General features: G+C 37.9%; 1 protein-coding gene across 4 annotated transcripts in view; it reads right to left on the bottom strand.

Moving 5' to 3' along the window:
• The window catches only part of CDADC1 (cytidine and dCMP deaminase domain containing 1), a 45494-nt gene that overhangs the window by 12255 nt on the left and 6670 nt on the right, over positions 1 to 26569 (bottom strand). For 3 of the 4 annotated variants that reach the window (XM_004054512.5, XM_004054513.5, XM_055359839.2), the window contains exons 3-8: positions 25188 to 25262; positions 21573 to 21750; positions 13057 to 13626; positions 6847 to 6896; positions 2714 to 2883; positions 532 to 721 (exon numbers count right to left, since the gene is read on the bottom strand). In XM_004054512.5, the coding sequence (XP_004054560.3) occupies positions 532 to 721; positions 2714 to 2883; positions 6847 to 6896; positions 13057 to 13626; positions 21573 to 21750; positions 25188 to 25262 (1233 nt within the window). Of the gene's footprint in view, positions 1 to 531; positions 722 to 2713; positions 2884 to 6846; positions 6897 to 13056; positions 13627 to 21572; positions 21751 to 25187; positions 25263 to 25687; positions 25764 to 26569 lie in introns of those variants that run through there. The other variant, XM_019039751.4, reaches the window with a different exon arrangement.

Below are 26569 nucleotides of genomic sequence, written 5' to 3'. Positions count from 1 at the left end.
CTCAATTCTCTACAGAGATGTAAATTCATAAAGCAGGAATCCTTAGCTGAACAGTTGCAGTTAGGTAAGGGTTTGCACATATAAATAAACTCAATAATAATAATTTGTTGAAACTCGGCCGGGCGCGGTGGCTTACGCCTGTAATCCCAGCACTTTGGGAGACGGAGGCGGGCGGATCACCTGAGCTCAGGAGTTTGAGACCAGCCCGGACAACATGGCGAAACTCCGTCTCTACTAAAAATACAAAAATTAGCCAGGCGTGGTGGCCGGCGCCTGTAATCCCAGCTACTTGGGAGGCTGAGACAGGAGAATCACTTGAACCCAGGAGGCGGAGTTTGCACTGAGCCGAGATCGAGCCACTGGCACTCCAGCCTAGGCAACAGAGAGAGACTCTGTCTCAAATAATAATAATAATAATAATAATTTGTTGAAACTCTTTAAAAGGGTGGGAATCACTAACTTACAATATTGCAGCAGGGTACCTAACAACATAATACAAAATACACCTGAAAAAAATGTGTATCTACTTACCGTAAATTTGCTAACACCTTCAAGCTCCCCGAACCTCATGTAAGAGATGTCTGCCTTCTTTTTTCCAACATCTACATCTCCTGCATAGATTTGTTTTATGCCTGCACCTTTAATTAAAGGTACACACTCATCACATGGGCACTTTGTCACAAAAATCATGCTTCTTTCTTCTGGTTTTATTTCTTGACACCTACAAAAAAAATTATAAAATATCAGAAAGGTCGTTTCTGAAAGGGTAAGTTATTTTTTAGAAAAATCTTTAAACACTAAAATTGAGCTGTTTTAAAAACAGATTTATGACATTATTAATAATGATCATCAAGCCTTAGACTTGCTGAATTACTGAATGTTCAAAGTATGTAAACCCACAAAAGTGTTATGATACAACCTGAACATGACAATTATTATAACTAAAAATAATTTATTGATTCTAAGTAAGAGGTTCAGTTTCAGATTACAAAATAAATGAAATCAGGAAGATACAGACACCAAAGAAAGAGAGAAAAACCCCCCAATGCTTTCTAAATAAGTACCTGTATAGAATACTGGAATTAGATTTGAAACTGATACCTTAAGAGCTAACCATGTCTGATTAGACACTAACTCATCTTGTTAGACAAATGACACAGCCCTATCTGGTACCTAGTGGATAGTCAATAAATATTTACTAAATGAATAATTAAATACTTAAGTTCTGTTTTGACTTATAGTTCCCTTACCCCTTCCCTATCATACGATACTTTTAAAAAGAAAAGTTTATATTTGATATATTCACACCTCTGTACAAAATGAAGCAAGTAAATCTGTAATGAAGAGGACAAGGAAAAGAATAGAGGGAATTTTGGGTGAAATTTTGCATGCTGAGGGTAGTTTAGGACTAACGACTGGGGCTGCAAGGACTGACTTCCGGGTTCTGAGGCTTACGTAGCTCTCAGCCAGCCATCTTCAATTCCTCCACCGCCAGCCTTCCATATCCATCTTCCTTGTTGAGACTGTTATTTACGTTCACCTGGACTAGGGCAACAGAATTCTATGCATCTAGTCTGTTCAAACAATACTACCTACATAATCTATAGCGTATGGCTCTGTCAATGCCATTCCATTTCCCCGCTGCCTACCAAATGGAGCATAAACTCAAAGTCCTCTCGAGTCCAGTCCCAGCCTGTCCTTGTGAGCTGCCTTTCCCTTGTGTCCACATTCCAACCTAACTGGAATATTCATGCTCCTAAACACACCACGGATTTTCCTACTTCTAGACCGTTGCTTATGCTAGAAGCAAGAATGGTCTTCCCTTCCCTTCCAATTGCCCCAGTCTAGGAATCCTTTAAAGCTCAGTTCAGATGCCAGTTCTTCCCTAAAGCCTTTCTCTTGCACTCTCCCATTTGTCCATAGCAGCTCCAGAATGTCCGCAGCACTTTACATTTGCCCTTCCCACAGAATCCACAGCACGAGGTGGATGCCGTCTCATATCCCCTACTGCATTAGAAGCTCTCCAAGGACAGGAGCCATGTCTTACACAGTTTTTTAATCCCTTAACCTTAATGGTAAAGGCTGAGAAGTGTTTGTGAAAATGATGTAAATTAACAGCTATAATCGCTAACAAAAGCTCTTTTAAAGCAATTTGGTTCATTATAAATCCCTATTCTGAATACTGCAGGCCATTGTAACACAATGGTAAGTATTTGTGTATCTGAACATAAAAAAGGTAACGTGTGATGTTACAATGGCTACTTCACTCAGTAACAGGAATTTTTCAGCTCTGTTATAATCTTATGGGAACACGTTGTGCATGTAGTCCATCGTTGCTCAAAATGTCTTTCTGTGGCGTGTAACTGTATTAATAAATGCGTGCTCCAGATTTAGAAAACAAAGGAGCTCTTAACATCCAGAAATATGAGAGGCTGAGCAAGATCCCAAAGGATAAACTTAAAGCAGTTTCATATTGGAGAGAGGCAAGGGAAAAAAAGACATGCTCAACAAATTGGGAAGACCTGAAGAGGCGATGACCTCAGGTCAGGTCATAGCTTCAGGTCTGGCAGTGAGGACCAAGCTTTACCAAAGTTATACTTCTGAAAGGAAACTTTCTTGGAATTTGAAAAAGGAAATAAATTACAATTATAAGAAAATTAATTTCAACCAACCCTTGCTACAGGGTACAAGTACACCAAGAAGGATTTCATACCTAAATGTCAAGGCATTCTGTTCCGCATGTATGATGTATCTGAATTTCCTTATTTCTCTGTCTTTCTGCTTGTCATCCATGTGAGGGAAGTCAGCATATTCAGATCCAACAGGAAAAGCATTGTAACCACATCCTACAAAGTACATGGCACCTGTTCCATCACAATTTCTCTACGAGAGTGAGCAAACCAATGGTTAGTTTCAATGTTCTGAAAAGACACTTTGCAATGTATTTTTGAAGCTTGCTATCATACTTTGTATAATGAATATTCATTCGATTTTCTACAGTAAACTGAGCTATCAAAAAATATAATACCAGATACTCCTACTGCAGTGTGATCTTGTCAAAGCTAAATTCCAAGAAGGCTGACCACCTCTCTAATCTATAATCTCAAGGAAGTCCTTGTTTTTTGCAATTAATTAAATACTATCTTACTTAACTAACAAATTATATCACTTGATTCAGATATTACTTCCCAAATAAATTATAGATCCTGGAGAGCAGAAACCATGTTATATATTTCTTTTCTATCCCTTCAACATGTTCGAGTATTCTGTACATAGCAGGTACTCATCAAGTGATTGTTAATTTCTTATGTGCTCTATGCCATGCTACTGGTTAGCAAGTCAAAAACTTTTAAATACTTTAAACAGAAAATTTCTGTTGGGCTAAAAATGTGCTATTGTGATTTAGTTGGAAAATAAAAAATGCATTTTTCATCTTCAGTATTTATTAAGCCTCTATTATATGCATATTATTATAGAACTTCTTACTTCAATGGCTCTTTCTTATTTCTCTTTTAAAGAGAAATCGTAGTTAATATGAATGCTTTATCAATTATTAGAATGAAATATTATATCAGTAATGTGTGTGTAATAGTTTTTTTGCAATATACTATAAAACTCATTAAATTTCAATATATTATAATTACTCATGATAATATCAACAGACTCATTACTGTAGCAGCTTCATAAAAATCATGTAATAGTGAGCCAACAAAAGCCTGCAAACAAAATATTATCTCATTAATAAATCTGTTTGAACATTTACTAAATGTCAAACATTATGCTGAGTTATTTATTTATTTATTTATTTATTTAGAGACAGGGTCTCACTCTGTCGCCCAGGTTTGACTTCCTGGGCTCAAGTCATTCTCCCACCTCAGCCTCCCAAGTAGCTGGGACCACAGGCGCATGTCACTATGCCTGGCTAATTTTTTCATTTTTTGTAGCGACGGGGTCTCACCATGATGCCCAGGATTGTCTTGGACTCCTGGGCTCAAGGAATCCTCCCACCCCCACCTCCCAAAGTGCTGGATTACAGGCATGAGCCACTGTACCCAGCCATACTGAGTTTTACATGGGTCATTTCATTTGATCAATTCTTGAAACAACCTAAAGAGTGATACTATTAATATTACTGTTTTACAGATAAGGAAACTGAGGACAAGAGTGATTAATTGTCTAGGGTCACAAAATGAGTAAGTAACATAGCCAGAATTCAAGCCCAGGTTACTTGACTCTAAGCCATGTGTCTTTCCATTTCACCGTGCTGCCTGCTGGCCTACTCTAGAGATAACTAGAAACTGACATTCTCCACAAAATCATTAACAACCAGATGTTAAGCCAAAAGTCTGCTGAGCATTCATGTACACACAAATGAGAGTTCCAACCACCAGTTAGACCTACGCTAGGTGCTGGAATACAACTGTAAACAAGACAGAGAGTCCCTACCCTCATGAGCCTTCTAGTCTGGGGAGGGTAAGAAATTGAACAGATAACTTTAACTGTGATGAATGTCACAGACAAGTTGTACAAGTGCTGAGGAATTTCTGGCAGAGGAGCCTAGTATTCTAGTAGGAGTTAACAGTTGGGGTAGCGGTAAGTAGAGTCAAGAGGTATTTTGAAGGTGGAATCCATTGTGCTAGGTGATTGTATGTGTACAGTAACAGACAAGATGGTGACCACTGATGAGGGAGGAGGTTAGCAGGGAAGATACTGGATGAGTGAACTTGAGGAGTTTGTGAAACATCAAAGCAAATTGTCAGATTACTTTCTGTGAAGTCCCTGAGGCAAAATGTAGGCTCACCTTTCAGTCAGCTATATAGTTACTAAATATCTCTTGATTCTAGCCTCCTAACCCATCCCCACATCTCCAAGTCCTCATCTCTTTTTATTAATCTCCTTATTTTCTGTCTAGCCCTACCTCATTCTATTTATAATGCAAATCTGATCAAATCATTTCCCCACTTGGAACATTCTTGGAATGCACTGTCCAATACAGTCGCCACTAGCCACATGTGGTTAGTCTAGATTGAGAGGTGCTGCAGGTGTAAAATACACATAGAATTTTGAAGATTTAATATTTTTTAAATGCAGAATATTTCATCAATAATTTTTTATTGATTACATGATTAAATATTTTCTTAAAATTAATTTATGTTTTCCTTTTAAAAATATGGCTCCAGCTGGGCGCAGTGGTTCACACCTGTAATCCCAGCACTTTGGGAGGCCAAGGCAGGTGGATCACGAAGTCAAGAGATTGAGACCATTCTGGACAACATGGTGAAACACCATCTCTACTAAAAACACAAAAATTAGCTGGGTGTGGTGGCACACACCTGTAGTCCCAGCTACTGGGGAGGCTGAGACAGGAGAATTGCTTGAACCCAGGAGGCAGAGGTTGCAGTGAGCTCAGACTGCACCACTGCACTCCAGCCTGGCAACAGAGTGAGACTCTGTCTCTCTCTCTCTCTCTCTCTCTCTATATATATATGGCTCCTAGAAAATTTAAAATTCAGTTTGAGCCTTGCCTTTTCTCTCTACTGGTTAGTGCTGTGCTATAGTATGTCACTGCCAGGATAAAGTCCAAAATCTTTACATGGAATATAGAGTTCTTCATGGTCCCGTCCACTTTGTTGCTTACTCTATGTGCCAAATCAAATGCGTTTTCCCATATTCTCTCTCTCACCCCAGTCTCTGTGTGTTATTCTCCTGGTCCCATTAACTTGCTCTGTCTGATGATATCCTCCTAATCTTCAAGAATTTTAACATTATTAATATTAATATTAAGAATATTCAGGGCAGGCATGGTGGCTCACACCTGTGATCCCAGCACTTTGGGAGGCAGAAGAGGGTGGACTGCTTGAGGCCAGGAGTTCAAGACCAGCCTGGTCAACATGGCAAAATCCCATCTCTACTAAAAATACAAAAATGAGCCAGGTGTGGTGGTACATGCCTGTAGTCCCAGCTATTCAAGAGGCTGAGGCATGAGAATCACTTGAACCCAGGAGGCAGAGGTTGCAGTGAGCCAAGATTGCACCACTGCACTCCAGCCTGGGTGACAGAGGGGGACTCTGTCTCAAAAAAAAAAAAAAAAGAATATTCACCAAGAATATTCATGTTATCCTCCTGGTCCTATTGACTTGCTCTGTCTGAAGAAATTATCTTATTCTTCAAGAATATTATATTATTAACATTAATAATATTCACCAAGAGTATTTACTTATTTTTCCAAGCAAAGGTTCCTCCTCTATGTTCTCATGATATCAGTTATAATTACACTTACATATCAGTTATTTTTTACTTCTACATCTCCATCACTAAACTATGAGGCCATAAAATGTGATCTTTAATCCCCAGCATTCACTGTGGCACAGTGCCTAACCTGTAGAGAGTGTTTAACAAATGTTTGCTGAATGAATGCGTCTATCTAGAAAACTGTTGAGGGATGAGCAAATCTTTATAGATCTTCATAAATGCACCATTACAAAAATATTAATCTTTTTTTTTTTTTTTGAGACGGAGTCTCGCTCTGTCACCCAGGCTGGAGTGCAGTGATGCGATCTCTGCTCACAGCAAGCTCGGCCTCCCGGGTTCACACCATTCTCCTGCCTCAGCCTCCCGAGTAGCTGGGACTACAGGCGCCCGCCACCACACCCAGCTAATTTTTGTATTTTTTTTTTTTTTTTTTTTAGTAGAGATGAGGTTTCATTGTGTTAGCCAGGATGGTCTCAATCTCCTGACCTTGTGATCTGCCCGCCTTGGCAGTCAATAACCTGTAATGCACTGAAGACTGAACTATGTTTAAACAAAATCCAGGTTAAATATTTAAAGAATTGTTTTCATACTTACAGATTTCCCTTCTGCCCAAATGACTGCCCCAACTCCTGTTTTATGATCCTCTGAAAGATATATGGCATTTAACTCAGTAAAAATTATGATATGTTAGTTTTAGAAATATATTTTTCCAAAAGTAATAAAAACTTGTATTGAAACATACTTCATAAATGTAGCAGCAATCCTTGTATCTTCACTAATTACAGAAAAGTATTAAAATAAACACTTTTAAGTATGGAATATGGGAGCTAGGTACTAAATAACTAGAGAGAGTCACTACCAACTCAGTCACACATACGTATGTGGAGGCCACTAAATGGCAGTGTCCACAGTCAGGTCCCTCAAAGCTGTAGCCAGAACTAAGTGCAACTTCATTGATTCTCCATTAACAAGCCGGTTTCTAAACGACTACTTCTGATAGATGATAAAATTTAATAAAGGTTTCAGAACTAATGGATTTTGTGTAATAACTGTTCACAACAACCAAATTTGTCTTTTCCCAGCATTATTTATACTCTAATCATGGAAAATATATCTTATGAAAATGTTCTTGCTAAGAAAAAAGTTCAAACTTCTCATACAAACATAAACAAATCTTTATGGATCTATCTATCTATTGCTAGAAAGTACATGAAGAGAATTCTGATTTAAACAAAATGTTGTCCTTTCTTTGACCTTCAGTTTACCTTGAGGGAAAAAGAATGCAAGTTAATGACATCTTGCCCATTTCTAAATCAAATAGCAGAAGTTATAAACAAACATAAGATTATAATTTCCCTGTAGAACCAAAACCTTTGCAAAAGTAAAGCTGTACTTCTTAAAACCATTAATCTGAAACAGAAAATTAAAAAACAAAATAGAAATTCTACATATTAAGGATTTACTTTTTCCTTCTACACAATGTTGAGTTTCAAATTTCTAAGACAAATTACACTAATTATGAAAACCATAGTATTTACCAAAATCTTAATAAGGGACTAAGGTAGTTAAGTGGCACATTTACACGTAGAAAATAACAATTATCTGTGAACTTACCCTAGGGCATTTTCATTTTGGGGAGGATTAACTGAAACTGTGGTTTCACCCTACAATTTCCTAAAAGTGAATCCCTCCAATGATAACATTTTTAAATACCTACTTTCCAGTAAAGGTACAAAGAAAATTTGTGCCACAATTGCATTAAAAACTAGAATGAATGTCTTATTAAGAGGTTAACTTTAAAACAGTTATGATACTCTAATAAAATTTCCCATCTCAAATTCAAGCAAACCCTGGTTTTCAAAATTATACCACAAAGCATTTGTATAATTTATATTAAACATGTTTATTCATGATCTCATTTTTACCCTAAAGGTAAAGCAGATAAAATTTCCATTTCTAGATGCAGAAACAGGCAAAGAAATAGACTAAAACTTAGCCCTCCAGATCCAACCTGCTTGGCCTTTCCTCCACCTTGCACCGTGACATAAAGAATTCCTTCACACAGCCTGGCCAACATGGTGAAACCCCGTCTCTACTAAAAATACAAAAATTAGCCAGGTGTGGTGGTGCATGCCTGTAATCCCAGCTACTTGGGAGGCTGAGGCAGGAGAATTGCTTAAACCTGGGAGGCGGAGGTTGCAGTGAGTTGAGATCGTACCACTTCACTCCAGCCTGGGGGACAGAGCAGAACTCCATCTCAAAAAAAAAAAAAAAAAAGAAAAAGAAATCCTTGACAAAAATTTCCATTTATTGAATGCCTCTTATGTTCCAAGTACTGTGAGAACTGAGGATGCAGTGGTGAGGGAAACTGTAGTCCCTTCCTCATATGACTTACAGTTGGATGGTGAAGGAGAACAGCAACAAGGAAACAAACAGTACTTTATGTGCTGTGCTCCAAAGGAAATGAATGAGGCTGAACAGCAGAGTGCACGAGATGACTTCCTTCTACAGAGTAGAGGGAAAAGGGATTTTGGTGTAAACAAAATTGGGTTCCTTCCTAGACCTTTAGAGTTTAACATGAGTGGGCAAGAATACAAATCAATGGCTTTATGCTCATTTCTAAGGTAAGTGGCAGAAGTTATAAACGTAAGATTATATTTGCCTGCAAAACCAAAATCTTTAAAGTTTTATTTAATTTATGCATAAATCTAAAATGAAAAAATAAAAAACCAGAATAAAATAAAAATTCTCCATATTAAAAGCCCCCTTTTCTACCATCAACACTGCATATTTTTAATGTTATGTTTCTTAGTCACAGAAGCCACTTTTTCTGTTTCAGCCTGGGGACAGACTAAACCTTGTTAGGAGGAAAAAAAAATGTGATTTTTCCATCAGCATGCAGCTCTACTGCCTAGCTAAGGTTGGTTACATCAAGAGAATATTCTTTACTACTTGTCTTTTAAAATAGGAATAAATTTTCATCCATATAAAACAGATTTGATGTCACTCAGCATCAAGGCTGGTGACAGATGAGGTAATTTCTCAAAAATCTTTTCATGTCTATAATTATTACAGAAATTGCTCCCTATGATCTGGTCATTCACAGGGTTTTCTCTGTACAACTTTGAAGGAAAGGTCAACTTACAATCACTGAGTCAAATTCCTGGGGCTCTTTGATCACTGAAAATCAGAGGGGAACTTTTTGTTCTAGAACACAGGTGTGGTTATTTTAGCTCCCAATCTTGTGGTCATGTCAGTGTCCAAGGTGCTCCACAGTCCTCTTGCATCAAAATTACTGGATGCTTGTTTTTAAAATTAAAAAAAAAAAAAAGAGGCAACTCCTGGCTTCCATGGAAGTCCCCTAAATCAACCTCTCTGAGAGAGGCAGGCAAGGCTTAGGAATCTGCATTACTCCTGAGCTCCCCCTTGATTCTCAGGCATACTCATATCTGAGAACCACTGAGTTCTGTTTTAAAAGTTAACTTTCTTGATTACTCCAGCCTACTCTCATCATCAGTACTGTGGCCCAGGAGGAAGGCATAATCCTTAGCTTTGGAAAACACCTAATCTGATGAGAAAGCAAGACGCGAAGAGATCACAACTCAGTACTTAAAGCAGATAGATAAGATGTGATGCCTTCCTCCTGCTCTTTTTTCCCCAAGAGTCTAAACACTTTTTTTTCCACTTTTTTGCTACCTTCGGGTATTCTAGAAACATACTTTTGGAACTCCTGGCCTCAAGCAGTCCTCCTGCCTCAGTCTCCCAGTGCTGGTATTACAGGCGGGAGCCACCGCACCTGGCTAGTAACATACTTTTCATGACATCTCTATGGATCCTCTTTATTCATCATTCAAAAAGCAATTATAAGCAACTACTTTCAATTCATTTTAGAACTCTGTTGTTAGAGGTTTTGGAATTCATTTTAATCATATGTACATTTTTAAATGAAATGGTATCTTCATCTATTAATTAGGGAGAAATGAGGTCATCAAACCAAACTGAATAATGTGAAATTAAAAGCTTAATTGGAAGCACACTGTATCATAGGGATATCCACCTTACTGAAGTACCCTCAATGTTAAATGAGATACATATATAAATCACCAAGCTCAGTGCTTGACACATAGTAGGTGTTCCATAAACTGTCATTGTTATTATTTATCATTAAGGAAGAATTACAGGTCCAGAGTCCCTGATCTGAAATCTCTTACATCAAGTTTTTTTGAAGTTTGATGCACTTATTTTGTGGCCAAATCTGACCCAAATTGAGTTATTTAGTTATTTATAGCCCTCAATTATTCTTAGTGCAAATATTCCTACTTTTTTCACTCTGTATGTATTAATGTGATTACAGGGTACTGTCCCAGATGCCACTGGGAGTCCTATATAACAGTATATGTACCATATTACCTTTTTAAAATCTGGATTGGGCATGATGGCTCATGCCTGTAATCCCAGCACTTTGGGAGGCTGAGGCAGGAAGATTGCTTAAGCCAAGGAGTTCGAGACCAGCTTGGGCAACACAGTGAGACATACCTACAAAAAATTAAAAATTGGCTGGACATGGTGGTGTTCGCCTGTAGTACAAGCTACTCAGGAGGTCGATGTGGGAGGATTGCTTGAGGCTGAGAGGTTGAGGGCTGCAGTGAGCCATGCGTGCCACTGCACTCAGCCTGGGCAACAGAGTAAAACCCTGTCTCAAAAAAAATAAAATCTGAAAAATTCTGAATTCCTTTACATTTGGCTCCAAAAGTTTTGCATAAGGGATTGTGGACCCTTTATCTTTGGATAAAAAGATTTGTTTTATCCATTCAACGCACATTGTGTTTAGCGCTAAGGAAAAAATGATTAAGACATGGTTTCTTCCGTGGAAGAGTGCACAGTGGAGTAGAGTGAGTGACAGAGGAGTTGCACCCTATTCAGGATTTGAGTTCCATGTAAAAAAAAAAATCACCAACAATTAACCTTGAAAAATCTTTTAAATTGACCATCAAATGCGTAAGCAGGGCTTTATGTACAAAATTCTGCACAATAGTGGAAATACTTATAACTATACAGTAGTGTAGAGTATCTAATAAAAAATATAAATGCAAATGTATACATACTGCATCTTTAAACACTGGAATCACAGCTGGTATGATAAGGTGTTCTATGAGAAGCAAGAGGTACTAAGATCCAGTAAAACAATAGCCCTCTTACTCTGGAACACAGGCAGGGTTCTGCTGAATTCTAATTAGTGAAGGGTAATTAGTGAATTATAGCTACAACAGCTGTTCCCATTTATGTTTTCTGTCTTTTTGAATGGTTTACAGAAAAATTCTTTACAAAGCTGGAGTTGGCAAAGAAACAAATATATAACCCACAATAGAAGATAATTACATGAAACCAGACTTTTATACAATGCAGTTGTTTGGGGTCATATAATGTGTGCCTACAGAATCAAAATCTTTAAGAAGAATTGAGCAATTATTAACTCTGCTGAACATCAGAACACCTTGTGGAACTTTTAAAAACATAGAACTTGGCCATATTTTGTTAAGGACTTGGTTTAATAGGTCTGGGTTGGGGTTTGTACTTTTTATAAAAGTAAAAAGTATAGCATCTGTACTTTTTATAAAAGTTTCAATGGCGATTCTGATTTGCTGCCAGCTGAGAACCTCCCTTCTGTTGACTACTGCAGACCAGCAGCACCTGTAGGGACCTTTTCTGACGACTTTCTCTTCTTTCTTGGGATAATTTTTAAATCCTACTACAGTACACTCCCCAAACAAATCTTACTCTACTGCTCCTCCTGTCTTATGTTTTTTCCCCTTTATCTCAAAGATGCATTTTAAAAAGTGATCATGATTCTACTTTGAGAAATCTTATATCAGGTAAGATGTGATAATATTGTTCCATGTTTGGAAATACAGATGCCATCTTTTATCATAACAAAGAAAAATCCCAAGTAATATTTTCCTTTTCCAAATATACAACTTAATACAATACAGTAAAAATGTTTCTCAACTTGCTGATTGAAGACATACCAGCAACTGGAAGAATCTGCAATAATCACCATTCCTTTACCTTGATTCTATTAGTTATTTTGAATTCATGTTATTGTAAAGATTTTTTAAAAATTGTTAAATATTCAGTACATCAAAATATTGAAGAGTTAACAAAAATGAATAATTTTGGTTTTCTCCTTTTTCTTTTTTTGGAGATAGAGTCTTGCTGTGTCTCTGGAGCTGGAGTACAGTGGTGCTATTGTAGCTCACTGCAGCCCCAAACTACTGGACTCAAGCAATCTTCCTGCTTTAGCCTCCCAAGTAGCCGGGACTATAGGCACGCACCACCACACACCACCATGCCCAGCTAACTTTTTTGTTAGAGTCAAGGTCTTGCTATGTTGCCCACGCTGGTCTTGAACTCCTGAGCTCAAGCAATCCTCCTGTCTCAGCCTTCTAAAGTGTTGCAATTACAGGCATGAACCACTGCACTGGGCCTCTCCTTTCTCTTCTTGTCCTACCTTTAGTGGAGGGCTCAAGGAACAGTGAAATCATAAAAGCAAGAAGCAGAAAGAAGGGCCTAGATTAATGAGGGCCTGATGTAGAAATGTGGTACTGAATATAAGGCTACAAGGAACCCCAAAACTGCTGGGAGAAAGAGTTGTCTACTCAAGGGTCTCACTAACTTCTCTATATTGTATGAACAGCAAAACTTATGTAACTATGAGTAAATGAACTCTACCATAAATGAGACGAACACTTCAGAGACAAATACAACCCAACCAATCAGCCCCAATTTACGATCTATGTAACTCACCAGTTCGATATGCCAATAACCTGGCCTGAACCATGCAGTGCCTTGCAATTTCCTGTGGCAAACTTTGATTGTGAATTTCATTAATCTGTTCTGGATTGCTACGGTAAAATCCGAAGTGTTTAAAGTTCGGCACACTGGAAGCTACTGTGGCCAAAAGTAGGATAAGGTCTTTCATGTTTTGCCTTAGATTGCTAAAGTATGGATTTTCACACAGGTTCTCCAAACCTATAGTCATCAGTATTTGCTTATGCATTTCTTCATTTGAAACCAAAAATAACATTTCATATTCTTTTATTCTTTCTTGTTTACATTCATAATAAAAGTCAGTGTTAGCATCCGGCAATGTTTTTGTAATTTTTTGAATAAAGTCACATTTGTAAGAGGTCTCCTCTACAAACTGCACCATATAACACACCAAAGGCTGAAGTAAGACACACACATGGGCCCGACTGTTTGACTTCAATCTTTCCACTGCTTTGGCATCTAACTTTGCATCTTCAGAACTAGAAGCCTCCGTAAGCAAACTTATTTCTGGATCAGCAGGCCAATATGAAATTCGGTTAACTCCAGCTGAAATACAAAATACGAAAGGTAATTATGAGATACATGCTGAATTTAGGGTTTTCATTATAAAATCCACCCTATCATTGCAGTATATCTAGAACCCTCAATATAATAAATGTCTATTACCCAGTCACCTATTATATAGCCTGAGGGTTAGCAAACTACCACCCACAGGCCAAATCCAGTCCACTGCCAGCCTTTGTACAGCTCACAGGTTAAGAATGGGTTTTACATTTTAAAATAGTTGGACAAATCAAAATAACATTTTGTGACACATCAAACTGTCAGAAATTCAAATTTCAGTATCCATAAATAAACCTTTACTGAAACACAGACACACCCATTCATTTATATAGTCTTTGGGTGCTTTCGCGTGGCAGAGTTGAGTAGCTGTGACAGACACCACACGGCCTGCAAAGTCTAAAATATTTATTATCCGGCCTTTTCAAGAAAAAGTTACCCAGCCTCTAACAGAGCCTCTAGGAATGCATTTGTGGAATTACTGGTGTTGTGAAGTGTGATCCCAAAGCCCAGCGCTAAAACTATATACTCGAAGAGTCCTCTATGGTGCCATGGCTGTTTTTTAAAATGTTACAGGGAACAACTAATATTGCCTAGTTTTCTATCTGGAATAAATACCTCCTCCATGCACTAAAAATGTTCCTGTCCACAGACTGAGAATTCTTCTGAGAATCCATTCTAGGAAAATATTCTAAATACACAGAAGAAATCTCATGCATGCACATTTAGTGCAGCATTCTTTAAAACAGCAAGCAAAGACGTTAAACAAACAAAAAACCCAAACCCAAAAACCTAAATGACCAAAATAGGGGAATGGTTGAATTAATTATGGTCCTCCTCATAATAAAACAGTTATCAAAAATGTCCACAAAGAATTTATAACATGAAAAAATTCTTATGTGATGTTGGGATGGTGTCTGAAGGGCAATATTAACTTTTTAAAGCTCACAAAATTAAAGACAAAACAACAAACTAAATAGATCATTTTTCAATCAGTGTGACAGAGGAAAGGTTAGTAATGTTTAATATACAGAAAATATTTCAATTCATTAGAGCACATATGAATTGACAAGAATAAGGCCTAAAGAGAGACAAAAAGATAACGAACAGACAATTTGTAAAAGAGAAAACAGGATAACAAATGTGAAAAAATATTTTAATTTGTATTTGAAATTGAACGATGAGATGCCTTATACATAGTTAAGTACACAAATGTTCGTCAATTAATGAACAGTTTATAACAAAGAGACCCCTTTGCTAGTACTGCATGTAATTTCAGCTAGGAGAGACTTTTTTTTGTGATTGTACCCAGAAGCAAATAGAAAGAAAGCCCACAGAGTGTTCTACCCTTCAAAGTAATTGATGAACTAAAAAGTCTCAGTTAAACAAATAAACATTCTGTCCACTCCCTGGTACTCCTGACTCACTGTGGCTTATGCTGCAAAGCAATTTTGAAGGCCTCAAACCTCATATCAGAGTGTTTCCTCCGGTTGCATTTCACCTTCCCTCTGTTCGAGTTCTCATAATCCATTTCCTAACCAGCAGTGATGGTAAACCTTTCATCTAGGCATCTTAGCTGCTCCCAGTAATCCTGATTCAAGAGGGGAAAAATCCTCTTTAGACAGACATGTGTGTATTAGTGGCAAATGCTAAAGCAGAGTTTCTCAAATTTTTTGATCTCAGGATTCCTTAACACTCTTAAAAATTATTGAGGACCCCAAAGAGCTTTTATTTATGTGGAATATATCTACTGATATTTATTGTATTTGAAAATTAAAACAAAATTTAAAATATTTATTAATTCATTGAAAATAACAATCTGTTATATATTAATATAAATAACATTAGCTTTATGAAAAAAACTATTTTCCAAAACAAAAATTTGTAAGAATGAGATTGTTTTAAATTTTTACAAATATCTTTAATATTTGGATTAATAGTAAAAGGAAAAACAATAGTTATCAGCAATATCACTGGAAAATTAAGAAGAGTGGAAGGACAAAACTGAGCAGCAGAATTCGTATAGACATTTAAATTTAAATTCTAAAAGCCCAATTGAGATTTTCAGGGAGGGTTTGTTCTGCCCTTTGGCCTCATGAATGGGTTTCATGAAGGGTTTCATGGATGGGCTTCAGTGGCCTATAAACTCTGTAAATTCTATTCTAATTTTTGCACATTTATTGTGTTCTGGTTAATTCCAGAAGACATTTCTAACATTTTTCTTACATCATATAATCAAAGTACTTAAATAAATTGACAATTATAAAAATAGATCAGTGAAATGCACCTTATACTTTAATAAAAAATGTTTTCAGAAATAGATAAGTGAAAGCTGAGTGTTTCTTTGATAGATTCCCCTGTACTATAGGAGTGATAATTGCAGCTATTGCAATAGTAGTAATTGTTAAATGGATACTAATGAATAGCGTAGCATAGTGGGTAAGAGTTTATATAGCACAGGCTCTAGAATCAGATTAAGTAGGTTCAAATACCAGTTCTGCCAGTAACTGGTTTTAGAAACTTGGGCAAGTTAAATAATGTCTCCCAGCCTCAGTTTCCCTATTTGTAAAATGGGGGAAATAATGGTAGCTACCTCATAATTCATTATGAATTCAGTGAGTTAAACTTGAAAAGACTTATTACAGTAGCTGGCACATAAAGACTTGATAGTAGTTTATATGGATGCTATCTCATATTAGCATACATGGAATTAATAGTGTATCACTATACCTTTTTTTTTTTTTAATAGAGACCAGTCTGTCACCCAGGCTGGAGTGCAGTGGTGACATCATAGCTCACTGTAACTTCTAACTCCCATACTCTACCAATCCTCCTGCCTCAGCCTCCAGATTGGCTGTGATTGCAGGTGTGCACCACCACACCCAGCTACTTTTTTTTTTTTTTTTGGTAGAGATGGGGTCTCGCTATGTTGCCCAGGCTGGTCTTGGGCTCCTGACCTGAGGTGGTCCTCCCACTGGCCTCACAATGTTGGGATTGCAGGTGTGGGCCACTGCGCCTGGCCTGTACTATGCTATCAATTCCATATATGGAAAGGTGTTTTCCCTTTCAGAGCTCTTTAAAGCTCTGTAGAAGATTTACACGTGTTTATAGAGCTAAGAGAAATCAGGGCATGGAAATTGAGTGTGTAATAGAAATTAAACTCTTTACGTTATATAATCATGCATAATTTCTATCTTCATTCTCCGAAGTTGCCTAAAGCACCATCACAGTTAGGAAACTTCCATTGTGAATTACATTATTGCCAAAAGCAAGTACCCAAATAATTGTCTCAAGAGAGGAAGGACAAAACTGTTACAAGCTAAAATATTTGGGGATTTGTGTGACTTGACTAGGGAACCACAGGGTTTTATAATGCCTGATCTAGCCCTGTGCCTAACAGTTTATTTAAATCTTAATGCTAATGTTAATTAGTTCCCAGGTGGTTGACCTTATAAGAAAACACTGTGTGGTATTTTAATGTGGTAAACATGTGAATGAAGGCCTATGGCTCAGTTAATCACTCCCACAACTTTGAGCTGTGGGTTTTACTGGTGGAAGGAACTTTAACAGGTCTTCGCTCTTATCATTAGATATCAGAGAACTGAAATTGGTTGGAATTGTAAGCAGTGAATAGATGTGTTGTTAGAATGATTCCATCACTTATATATTGTTTAAAATTCTAATAAAGTAACTTGCTTTGTAAAAAAAAAAAAATTTGGCTTAATAGAAGACAGCTGGATGCTCAAATTTGCTTCTGTTTTCAATCTGTTGCAATATGTTGTTTTCATTGAAGTATACGAAAATTATCTGGCCTCATATAGATATGTGGTTGAAAAAGGAGTATTTTAACAGCCATTTCAGATACTTGTGAATATTCTTCTTTGGCACTACATAAAAATTTGACAAGGGATAGTTTCTTAAAGGTTAGTTACAATGTAGAATCTGAAACCATATCAACAAACTTTTTGAACTGTTACGTTAAAGTCCGTTGGTCTGTCTTGCACTTAGAATGGCTTTTACTCATGCATGATTTTGTAGCATTGTGCATTGGTCATCCAGAAAACAATGATTTACTGATTTTACAATATGAAAAAAAATCCTGTTCATTAATATCACCACCAATCCCATCAAAAGAGTCTAAGTGGTGAGATGCTGTCAGGCTCTTAATAGAGAATATGAGTTTTCCAAAATTCTAATTTTCACTTGATAGCTCAAATTTTATCACTGGCAACAAATACTGTCAGTTGTTTATCTGGAAGTGACAGGTTCACTATATTTTCAAGAAAATATATGCCAAATATCCAAGTCTAACTAACCATTGTCAGTTCATGATGTTCCATTAAAAAAGTAGATAACTCAGTCTGCAACTCAAACTATCACATACATGGTTTTCCTTAAAGCCATCTTCATACCTTAGGTCTGTAGCAAAAGCACTTTATACCCACCTCCTGTTTCCTCACACAGAATATTAAAAAGATGCAGACTCAAGTTGGGATTTAATAAAATTGATACTTTTTACTGTTTCATCAAGGGCCTTCTTATGTAAAACTGGTTTTCTTTTTTCCCTCTGAGTGCAGTGAAGAGTATGACGACTACCAGTGCAGTTTGGCACCACTGTCTTAATGATATGGAAACAGGCTGGGTGCAGTGGTTCACGCCTGTAATCCCAGCACTTTGGGAGGCTGAGGTGGGCAGATCATGAGTCAGAAGTTCGAGACCAGCCTGACCAACATGGTGAAGCCTCGTCTCTACTAAAAATACAAAAATTAGCCGGGCATGCTGGTGCATGCTTGTAATCCCAGCTACTCAGGAGGCTGAGGCCAGGCTTGAACCTGGGAGGCGGGGGTTGCAATGAGCTGAAATTGTGCCACTGCACTCCAGCCTGGGTGACAGAGCGAGACTCTGTCTCAAAAAAAATAAAAATAAAAATAAAGATACGGAAACAGTAGTTTTACCTATCATTGTTTTGGTACCATTAGTATGAATGTAGTGTTTTTGTTTTTGCTTTTTGGGACAGGGTCTCACTCTGTGGCCCAGGCTGGAGTGCATTGGTGAGGCACGATCACAGCTCACCGCAACCTTTGCATCCCAGGCTCCAGTGGTCCTCCCACCTCAGCCTCCCGAGTAGCTGGGACTACAGGCATGCACCACCACGCCTAGCTAATTTTTCTATTTTTAGTAGATATGGGGTTTCTCCATATTGCCCTGACTGGTCTCAAACTCCTGGGCTCAAGCAATCCACTTGCCTCAGCCTCACAAAATGTTGGGACTACAGGCATGAGCCACCATGCCCAACCTGAAGGTAGTATTATTATGAAAATAACATTGACCTCGTGGACCATCAGGAGTCCACAGACCACACTTGGAGAACCACTGTGCTACAACAATCTTTGCCTTATAACTGAGGTAACAGCAATTCTAACTAAAGTAATCTAGCTATAGCATGGGGTTCAACCATGCCCCCTTCCTAAGATAACTAAATATAATACATAAGCCTAATCTAACATAGCAATTTTGTTTATACATTGTCCAGCACCAATACACAAGCATTTCCACTGTAGGTCCTTCCTGACTTTCCATACTTCATTATCTTTTTTTGTCAGGATGAAATGTCTTAAGACATCAAGCAGTGATAAGTTACCTGCACTCTCCTATTCTTCCCTCTAATTTGTGGCTCCGAGGCTATTAAGACTGCTTTCAGCACAGTTAGCTCAGCATAAAGCACAACTATCTTTTATTCATTTTTCTCCCTTGATCTAGAACAGATCAGCCAACAAATGTTTTGGTTCTTTCACATTCTTTCATTTCTGTATCAATGTCATCATCTGAACCCTATTTGTACCTTGCCTAATGCAATAGTCTACTAATCAAGCTCCCAATCTCTAATCTCTCCCTGCTCCAATTCAATAACAGAAATAACAACAAAAATTTCAATCATGTTACATCTTTCTCAAGAATCTTCAATGTCTCCACATTACCTACAAACAGGAACTGTAGGTCAGTTGAACATGAGTGATAAAATGCATGTCCAATCTGCCTGGTTAGTTGGGAAAAGTTGAAAAAAATGCCACCACCACTTTCATACCTATCTTCTCAATGTATTGGTAACTGCAGTTGAGAATATAGAATCCAATCACTACCACAGATACCTACCTGCTCAAAATACTTGTTGCAGGCCGAGAGGTTTCTAGCCACATGATCCATTTCTTCTAGAAGTTCTGCCATTTATAGCTCAAGGCACTGACCTTGACATAGATCTGATCATTACTCTTAAGGCTTTGCTGTAAATAAAAATAACTCTTTCTCACAACAGGCCTAGGAACTCTGTTTTATAAGATAAAGTCCAAAGGCTCTACAGTTCTTCAAAGTTCTCCACTATCACTATAATTCATCTGCCACTGTTCTCCAAGAATAATTCTCCATTTCAAATACTGACCCTAGAACTTTGCTTCTTACAACTTGATGACTCCATATGCACTGTTCCCCCTGACCAGGAATGTGTTCCTCTTCCTCTATCTATGATGCATCAAGATCAAGCTTAAGCCCCAGCCTTTCATAATATGGAAATCTGCAGGGATCACTATTTCTCCTCTGAGACCAAATATCACTTACAACCTGTATCGCTGATTTGGTACTAGATAATGCATCATATTAAATTGTTATTTTGGCCCCCAAATAACACCTCGAGAGTAAAGATTAGGAACCACATTAGTTTTTTTGTTTTTTTGATCTGCCATGATGCCTATGCAGCAAGATGCATATTTTTTAAATGAAAGAATGGTCGGCATATACCTGGGTGCAAAACAGAATCATAAGCACAAAGAGGTTTAGTGAATAGCCTGGTGTGGACGGATGGCTATACATTAAAAATTTGTGTTCCTCCTTCCAAAGTGTAGAGTAGTCACTGAAAGACAGCTGCCCAGTGGGAACAACAGTTCCCACAATGGATGAGAACAGAAATGATGTATGTGACTTCCAGGTCAGGGTTTTTAAGAAGCAGGTTCACCCTCTCTACTCATTCTTTCTTAGTCTGCCTCTGGATACAGAGGACTCAAAGCCCTAGAGGTGACAACAGCAATGAGACAGAAGATGCCTAGCCCAGGAATCAACCAAATGGAGAAACCTGCCTGCTGTTTAGCAACACATGTGCTGGACTATTATACAGGTGATAAATATCTAGTACATTAAGTCACTGAAATTTTGTTTTGTTATAGCAGTTAGCATTAGTCTACTCATACACTGAGGGTCATTTAATAGGTTAGTAGACATGAATGAGACCAGAATCCATGTTTTCTGATGCTTATTCTTATAATGTATCAAACTGTCTTCAGATATATATTTATATATTTTTTATCTTATTTTTTAGAGACAGGGTCTTGCTCTGCCACTCAGGCTGGAGTGCAGTGGAGCAATCATAGCTCACTACAGCCTTGAACTCCCGGGCTTGAGCAATTCTCCTGCCTCAGCCTTCTGAGTAGCTGGGATTACAGGTGCAAGCCACAGCACCTGACTTTCAGATATATATTTCTAAATTATCTCTGTGGTATTTAGCAAATGTGTTCCCACTGACTGCTCTCAGAGAAACGCTCCTTTCTTCGTTTTTTTTTCCTGGAGACAAGGTCTTGTTCTGTCACCCAGCTTAGAGTGCAGTGGCACAATCACAGGTCATTGTATCCTTGACATCCTGGGCTCAAGCAATCCTCCCACCTCATTGTCTCAAGTAGTGGCGACTACAGGCATGCATCACCATGCCTAGCTAACTTATTTTTTGTAGTGATGGGGTCTCCCTATGTTGCACAGGCTATTCGTGAACTGGGCTCAGGCGATCCTCCTGCCTTGTCCTCCCAAAGTGCTGGGATGACAGACATAAACCACCACGCCCATCCCAGATAAATACTCTTAATCCCCAACAAACCCTTTTCTGCACTTACCATTTACAATCATTTTCAAACAAGCAGAACATGGTTTTCTGGAAAAATAAAGATCACAGTTTTTCAGCCTTGACCCATGTTTAATAAGAGCAATCTGCCCGGCATGTAAATCTTCACTAGAACAGTGGAGACCAACAATTTTCATGTTTTTCACCACCACAAGACCAGTTCTCTTTACCTACATTAAGATATAAAATAACAACTTATTAGTTATAACACCTAATAATCATATTATGGATTATACTTGAATTATTAATAAAAATGGAAGTTTTGTTTAATTCTTTATCTAAACAGAGTTTGTACAAAGCACATTTCTCATTAGATCCAAAAAGCTTCTGAAACTTTAGTGTTGACTTTAGGCCAGAAATTTTCTAAACCTAGGCTCTACTAATCAAACAATTAAGCATGTAATTATCATTAATTTGTTCTAGTGAAAGATTAGATACATTATAACCTAGTAAAGGGCAAGAACTAGGTCAATTTGACTTGTTTCTTATAGGATTAAGTGTAGTACCATTTAGTATTAAGCTTCTAGATGGTAAAAAAGAATATAAAGCCCTGATTTTACACATGGATAAGTAAAGCCCAGAAAGTTTACATGACTTTCTGAAAGACCCACAGATGGTAAAAGGCAGAACTAAAGCAGAGGTCATCTTAAATTCTAAAATATTTTAGATATTGACAAAAGTAAAGATAATTCTCAATTTCTTTTGAGAAACTACTGGCTGTATCAATTTTTAGCACTATGGCAGTCTAGACTACTACAGTTGGGACCCACCTCCTACTATAGGTAAGTTATAAAAACAAAAAGAAGGAAGACATACCATCAAGTGTCAAAAAGGATGAGAGAACTTGATGTCAGAGTAGTGAGCTTGAGCTACCTTAGCAATATTCCACAGAGCAGGGACTGGCTGAGCCTGAATTAAGCCCTGCAGACTGGTTACTGACAGGGGTTCTAAGCACTTCCAGTGGATCTCTTTGAGTGAAGGTTTTGTGTTACTATTGAACCTAAAGTTTCTCAACTTAAACAAATACTAATCAAAGCTGGTATAACAATATCAGATAAAACAGACTCAGGTTAAAAAAAAAAGTCAGTTCTGCATAAGGCACAAAACAGTCTATGCTGTTTTCACAGCAAAAGCCTCTGAAGTAAGGAATGTAAACCTGATCCTTGGGCTTGGGACTGACTGTTACATGAGGGGAGCTTGGGCTAAGGAGAGGGTGTCCCTATTCCCCATCCCCTTCCAAAGGGATTTAACCCTATACTTATCCCCCAATACAGCATATCTGAAATCACTTTAAGGATCAGACCAAAGCGATATTAACTAGTCAAGTTTCAGTTTCGGTTTTGAGTATAAATGTTTGAGATTATGGAGAATAATTTGTAAACTATCTAAAAAAGAAGGAACAGAGAAGATTTTATGGAATTCCATTTCTGAGTTAACCAACCATCTCCTACACTAGAAGGACATTTATAAAGGAATACAAAAATCTCTGCTTTACAAAATATATACCTAAGGATGTATGTAAAATATGAAAAACCTATCTATATTGGCTTTTAAAATAAGCTTTAAATTGACCTTGAATTTGTGAACACTTTCCCCTCCCTACCAAAATTTCTTGAGTTTTATGCTTCTCAAATGCGAAGTATATATTATTATTGATTTCTGAATACTTTCAATAAGTTTGTTTATTTATTCATTTGAGACAGAGTCTCACTCTGTCGCCCAGGCTGGACTGATTGATTGATTGATTGACTGATTTGAGACAGTCTCGCTCTGTCGCCCAGGCTGGAGTGCAGTGGCACTATCTCGGCTCACTGCAAGCTCCGCCTCCCGGGTTCATGCCATTCTCCTGCCTCAGCCCCTGGAGTAGCTGAGTAGCTGCCACCACGCCCGGCTAATTTTTTGCATTTGTAGTAGAGACAGGGTTTCACCATGTTAGCCAGGATGGTCTCGATCTCTGGATCTCGTGATCCACCCGCCTCGGCCTCCCAAAGTGCTGGGATTACAGGCGTGAGCCACCGTGCCCGGCCAATACATATCATCTTGGAAAAGAAGTAATGCTGCCTCATCAAAAGATCTTGACAGAGCTCCTATTGTTAAATTGAATCAACGTAACCAGCGGAAGTGGCTGCAAGGGAATGATTTCAGCTTTAGATTTTCCTAGTTAAGCAGACAGAAATAAAGCCAGAACAAAACATAAAAAAAAAAATTGTTCCTATCAAGTGAGAAGCACACTCATCAACTTATTTGTTATTAGAACAATCTTTTGGGTCGAGTTTATTTATCACTTTTTTGTCTAGAGTCCTTTTTACCTCAGAAAATATGTATTTTTTCATTTTGCATCTAGGTAAGGCCAAAATACCAAGTTTGAGACAAAGATTTTTCCATCCCAAACTCAATAAAACAAATAAAAGCTCAAGTTGCATTCCATTTTGGCACTTCCATTTACCACAACTCCCAGAGGACTGAATCTTTTCAGTGAATCACTGCTCTGAATTTGATTTTGCTTCACTTCACTAACATTTTGGCAAGTCATCTATGTGATCCTAGTCACAGAGTTTTACACTAAAACATGGGCAAAAGGGGACAGTCTGTTTTGTATATGGACTAGTACATTGACTTAAATGGTGATTCACTATTTTTTTTCCCTTCGCCTTTCTTATTATGAAAACATGTAAATATTCTGAGACAAATTATTTCTATATTCCTACTGGGCTCACTCTCAGAATGAATTAGGAAATCTCTAGGAATATACATCGGAATCATCAAGGTAACTCTTCAAAACATACATGCTTAGTCTCCACTCTGCACCCAATGAATCGGAACTTCTGGAAAACTCAAAGGAATAAAGTAACAAGGAAATACTATACAATATTAAAAAGAACAAGGTTCATCTTTCAAGTCTGCACTTTGATTTTACCCTACTTACCAACTAATAAGTTAACCTGTTACTGTTTCATGGATATTAGCAGAAAACATGAAACTTCTGGGTTAGAAACAATGAACTTTATTATTTGCAGCACAGCAGTCAGTATGAGCATCATTTCTGTTTCCTGCCCTCAAGCCCCATGAGGGGTAATACAAATGGGCACAGATGGCTGCCTGGACACAGGGTGGGTAGTGTTATAGGAGAGGAACACTGAGCTTGAGGGTCCTACTGTTTCACAGCAGAAAGTAAGCCAGATTGCTTTTTGTCCTGGAGGGAGATATTACCTCAACCTTCAGGGTTGATCACTGCAAACACAACTCTGAGAAATGACCCAGGTAAAAAGTGGTTAGGGCCTTGCATTCTTGGCATACCCAGCAAGGTGTGTGGGAGTGTGAGAGAACTAAGGGAGAGTATTTCTTAACACATATATACGAACCATCAAGAGTTTTTTTTTTTTTTTTTTAAAGCAAGATGTAGGATGTAGCATAGAATAATCCCATCTGTACTTTTTTTTTTAAAAAAAAGGAGTGACATATAGTCTTGTAAATATACAGACCATTTTTAGAAGAGTATTTTAAAAACTCCCTTGATAGTAGAAATGGAGGCACTTTTATTCTACTTTATACTATTCCTTTTGCTTTGTTATTATGAGCATATATATGTGAAATCATAAAAATTTACCTGTCTTTTGTCAGTAGATACTCTGGTCCTCTCTTCATTATCTCCTAAGGGTCCATGCTTTCCCTCTTCATTTTTCTAATAAAAATCAGATTAAGGAAAAAAAATGATTAGCACATAAGACATATGACTAATTCAATATTCCCATATTTAAAGGCTGGCTTCCTTGGCTTTGACCATTTTTTTTCCCATGATGAAACTCTACATTGACTTCCCACTTTGTTCGGATCAAGTTCATACTACTTTACCTAGTAAATAAAACTTTATAATCTATCCCCTATGTACTTTCCCAAAACATAGAAGGATTGGAAATTGTAATGAGAAAATAAAATTCTGAAGTTTATGGTTTCAGAATTGTGGCAGTTTTGAGTAATGGAAAAGTCCAAAGTGTGGCCATGAATGACTAAAGTGGAATAGAGGTAAATTAATTGGAATTGAGAAGATAAGGAACTATGTAGTAAAGGTATTAGATTGGGATTGTGGTAGGCAGGATAATGCCCCACCAGAGATCTCCTTGTCCCAGTCACTGGAGCCTGTGACTATGTTTTGTTACATGGCAAGGAGGAATCAGTTTGCAGCTGGAACTGAGGCACTAACCACCTACCTTGACATAGGGAGATTACCCTTGATTATCTGATTGGCCCGATGTTATCACAAGGGTCATTATGAGTAACAGAGGGGTGTGGGAGAGTCAGTGATGCAACATGAAAGACTTGACTGGCCATTGCTGGCTTTGAAGATGGAAGGGGCCCATGAGCCAAGGAAAACAGACAATCTCCACAGGTAGAAAAGGCAAGGAAAGGTCCTCCCCTAGAGTGTCTGAAGGGAATTTGGCTCTGCCAACACTTTGATTTTAGCCCAGTAAGGCTCATTTTAGACCTCTTACCTACAGAACTGTATAATAAATTTGTGTTGTTTTAAGCCACCAACTTTGTGGTCATCTGTTATAGCAGCAATAGAAAACGAATACAGGTATATCCATGAGGGAAAAAGTGAAAACTTGAAGTAGAAAGAAAGTTTTGAGGCAGGGACCAAAGTCCTTCATTTATTAGTTCAACAAATACTTATTGAACCCTTGCTATATGACAGCCTAGTTGCTCAAGATGCAGCTCTCACAGGGCTTATGATTTATGAAAACAGGAAAGTGACTATGAAGTAAGTTGATTAAGACAAAGAAAGTGACACAGAATTCTGTGAGCTCCAAAATAGGTGAGATAGCCAGGTGCAGTGGCTCACACCTGTAATCCCAGCACTTTGGGAGGCTAAGGCGGACAGATCACGAGGTCAAGAGTTCGAGACCTGCCTGGCCAACATAGTGAAACCCTGTCTCTACTAAAAATACAAAAATTAGCTGGGCATGGTGGTGCGCACATGTAGTCCCAGCT

This window comes from Gorilla gorilla, chromosome 14, assembly GCF_029281585.2.
Source record: "Gorilla gorilla gorilla isolate KB3781 chromosome 14, NHGRI_mGorGor1-v2.1_pri, whole genome shotgun sequence".
In the NCBI taxonomy this organism is placed as follows: Eukaryota; Metazoa; Chordata; class Mammalia; order Primates; family Hominidae; genus Gorilla; species Gorilla gorilla.
The sequence above is the reverse complement of the archived record's forward strand: the minus strand, read 5'-3'. Positions and strand labels throughout refer to the sequence as shown.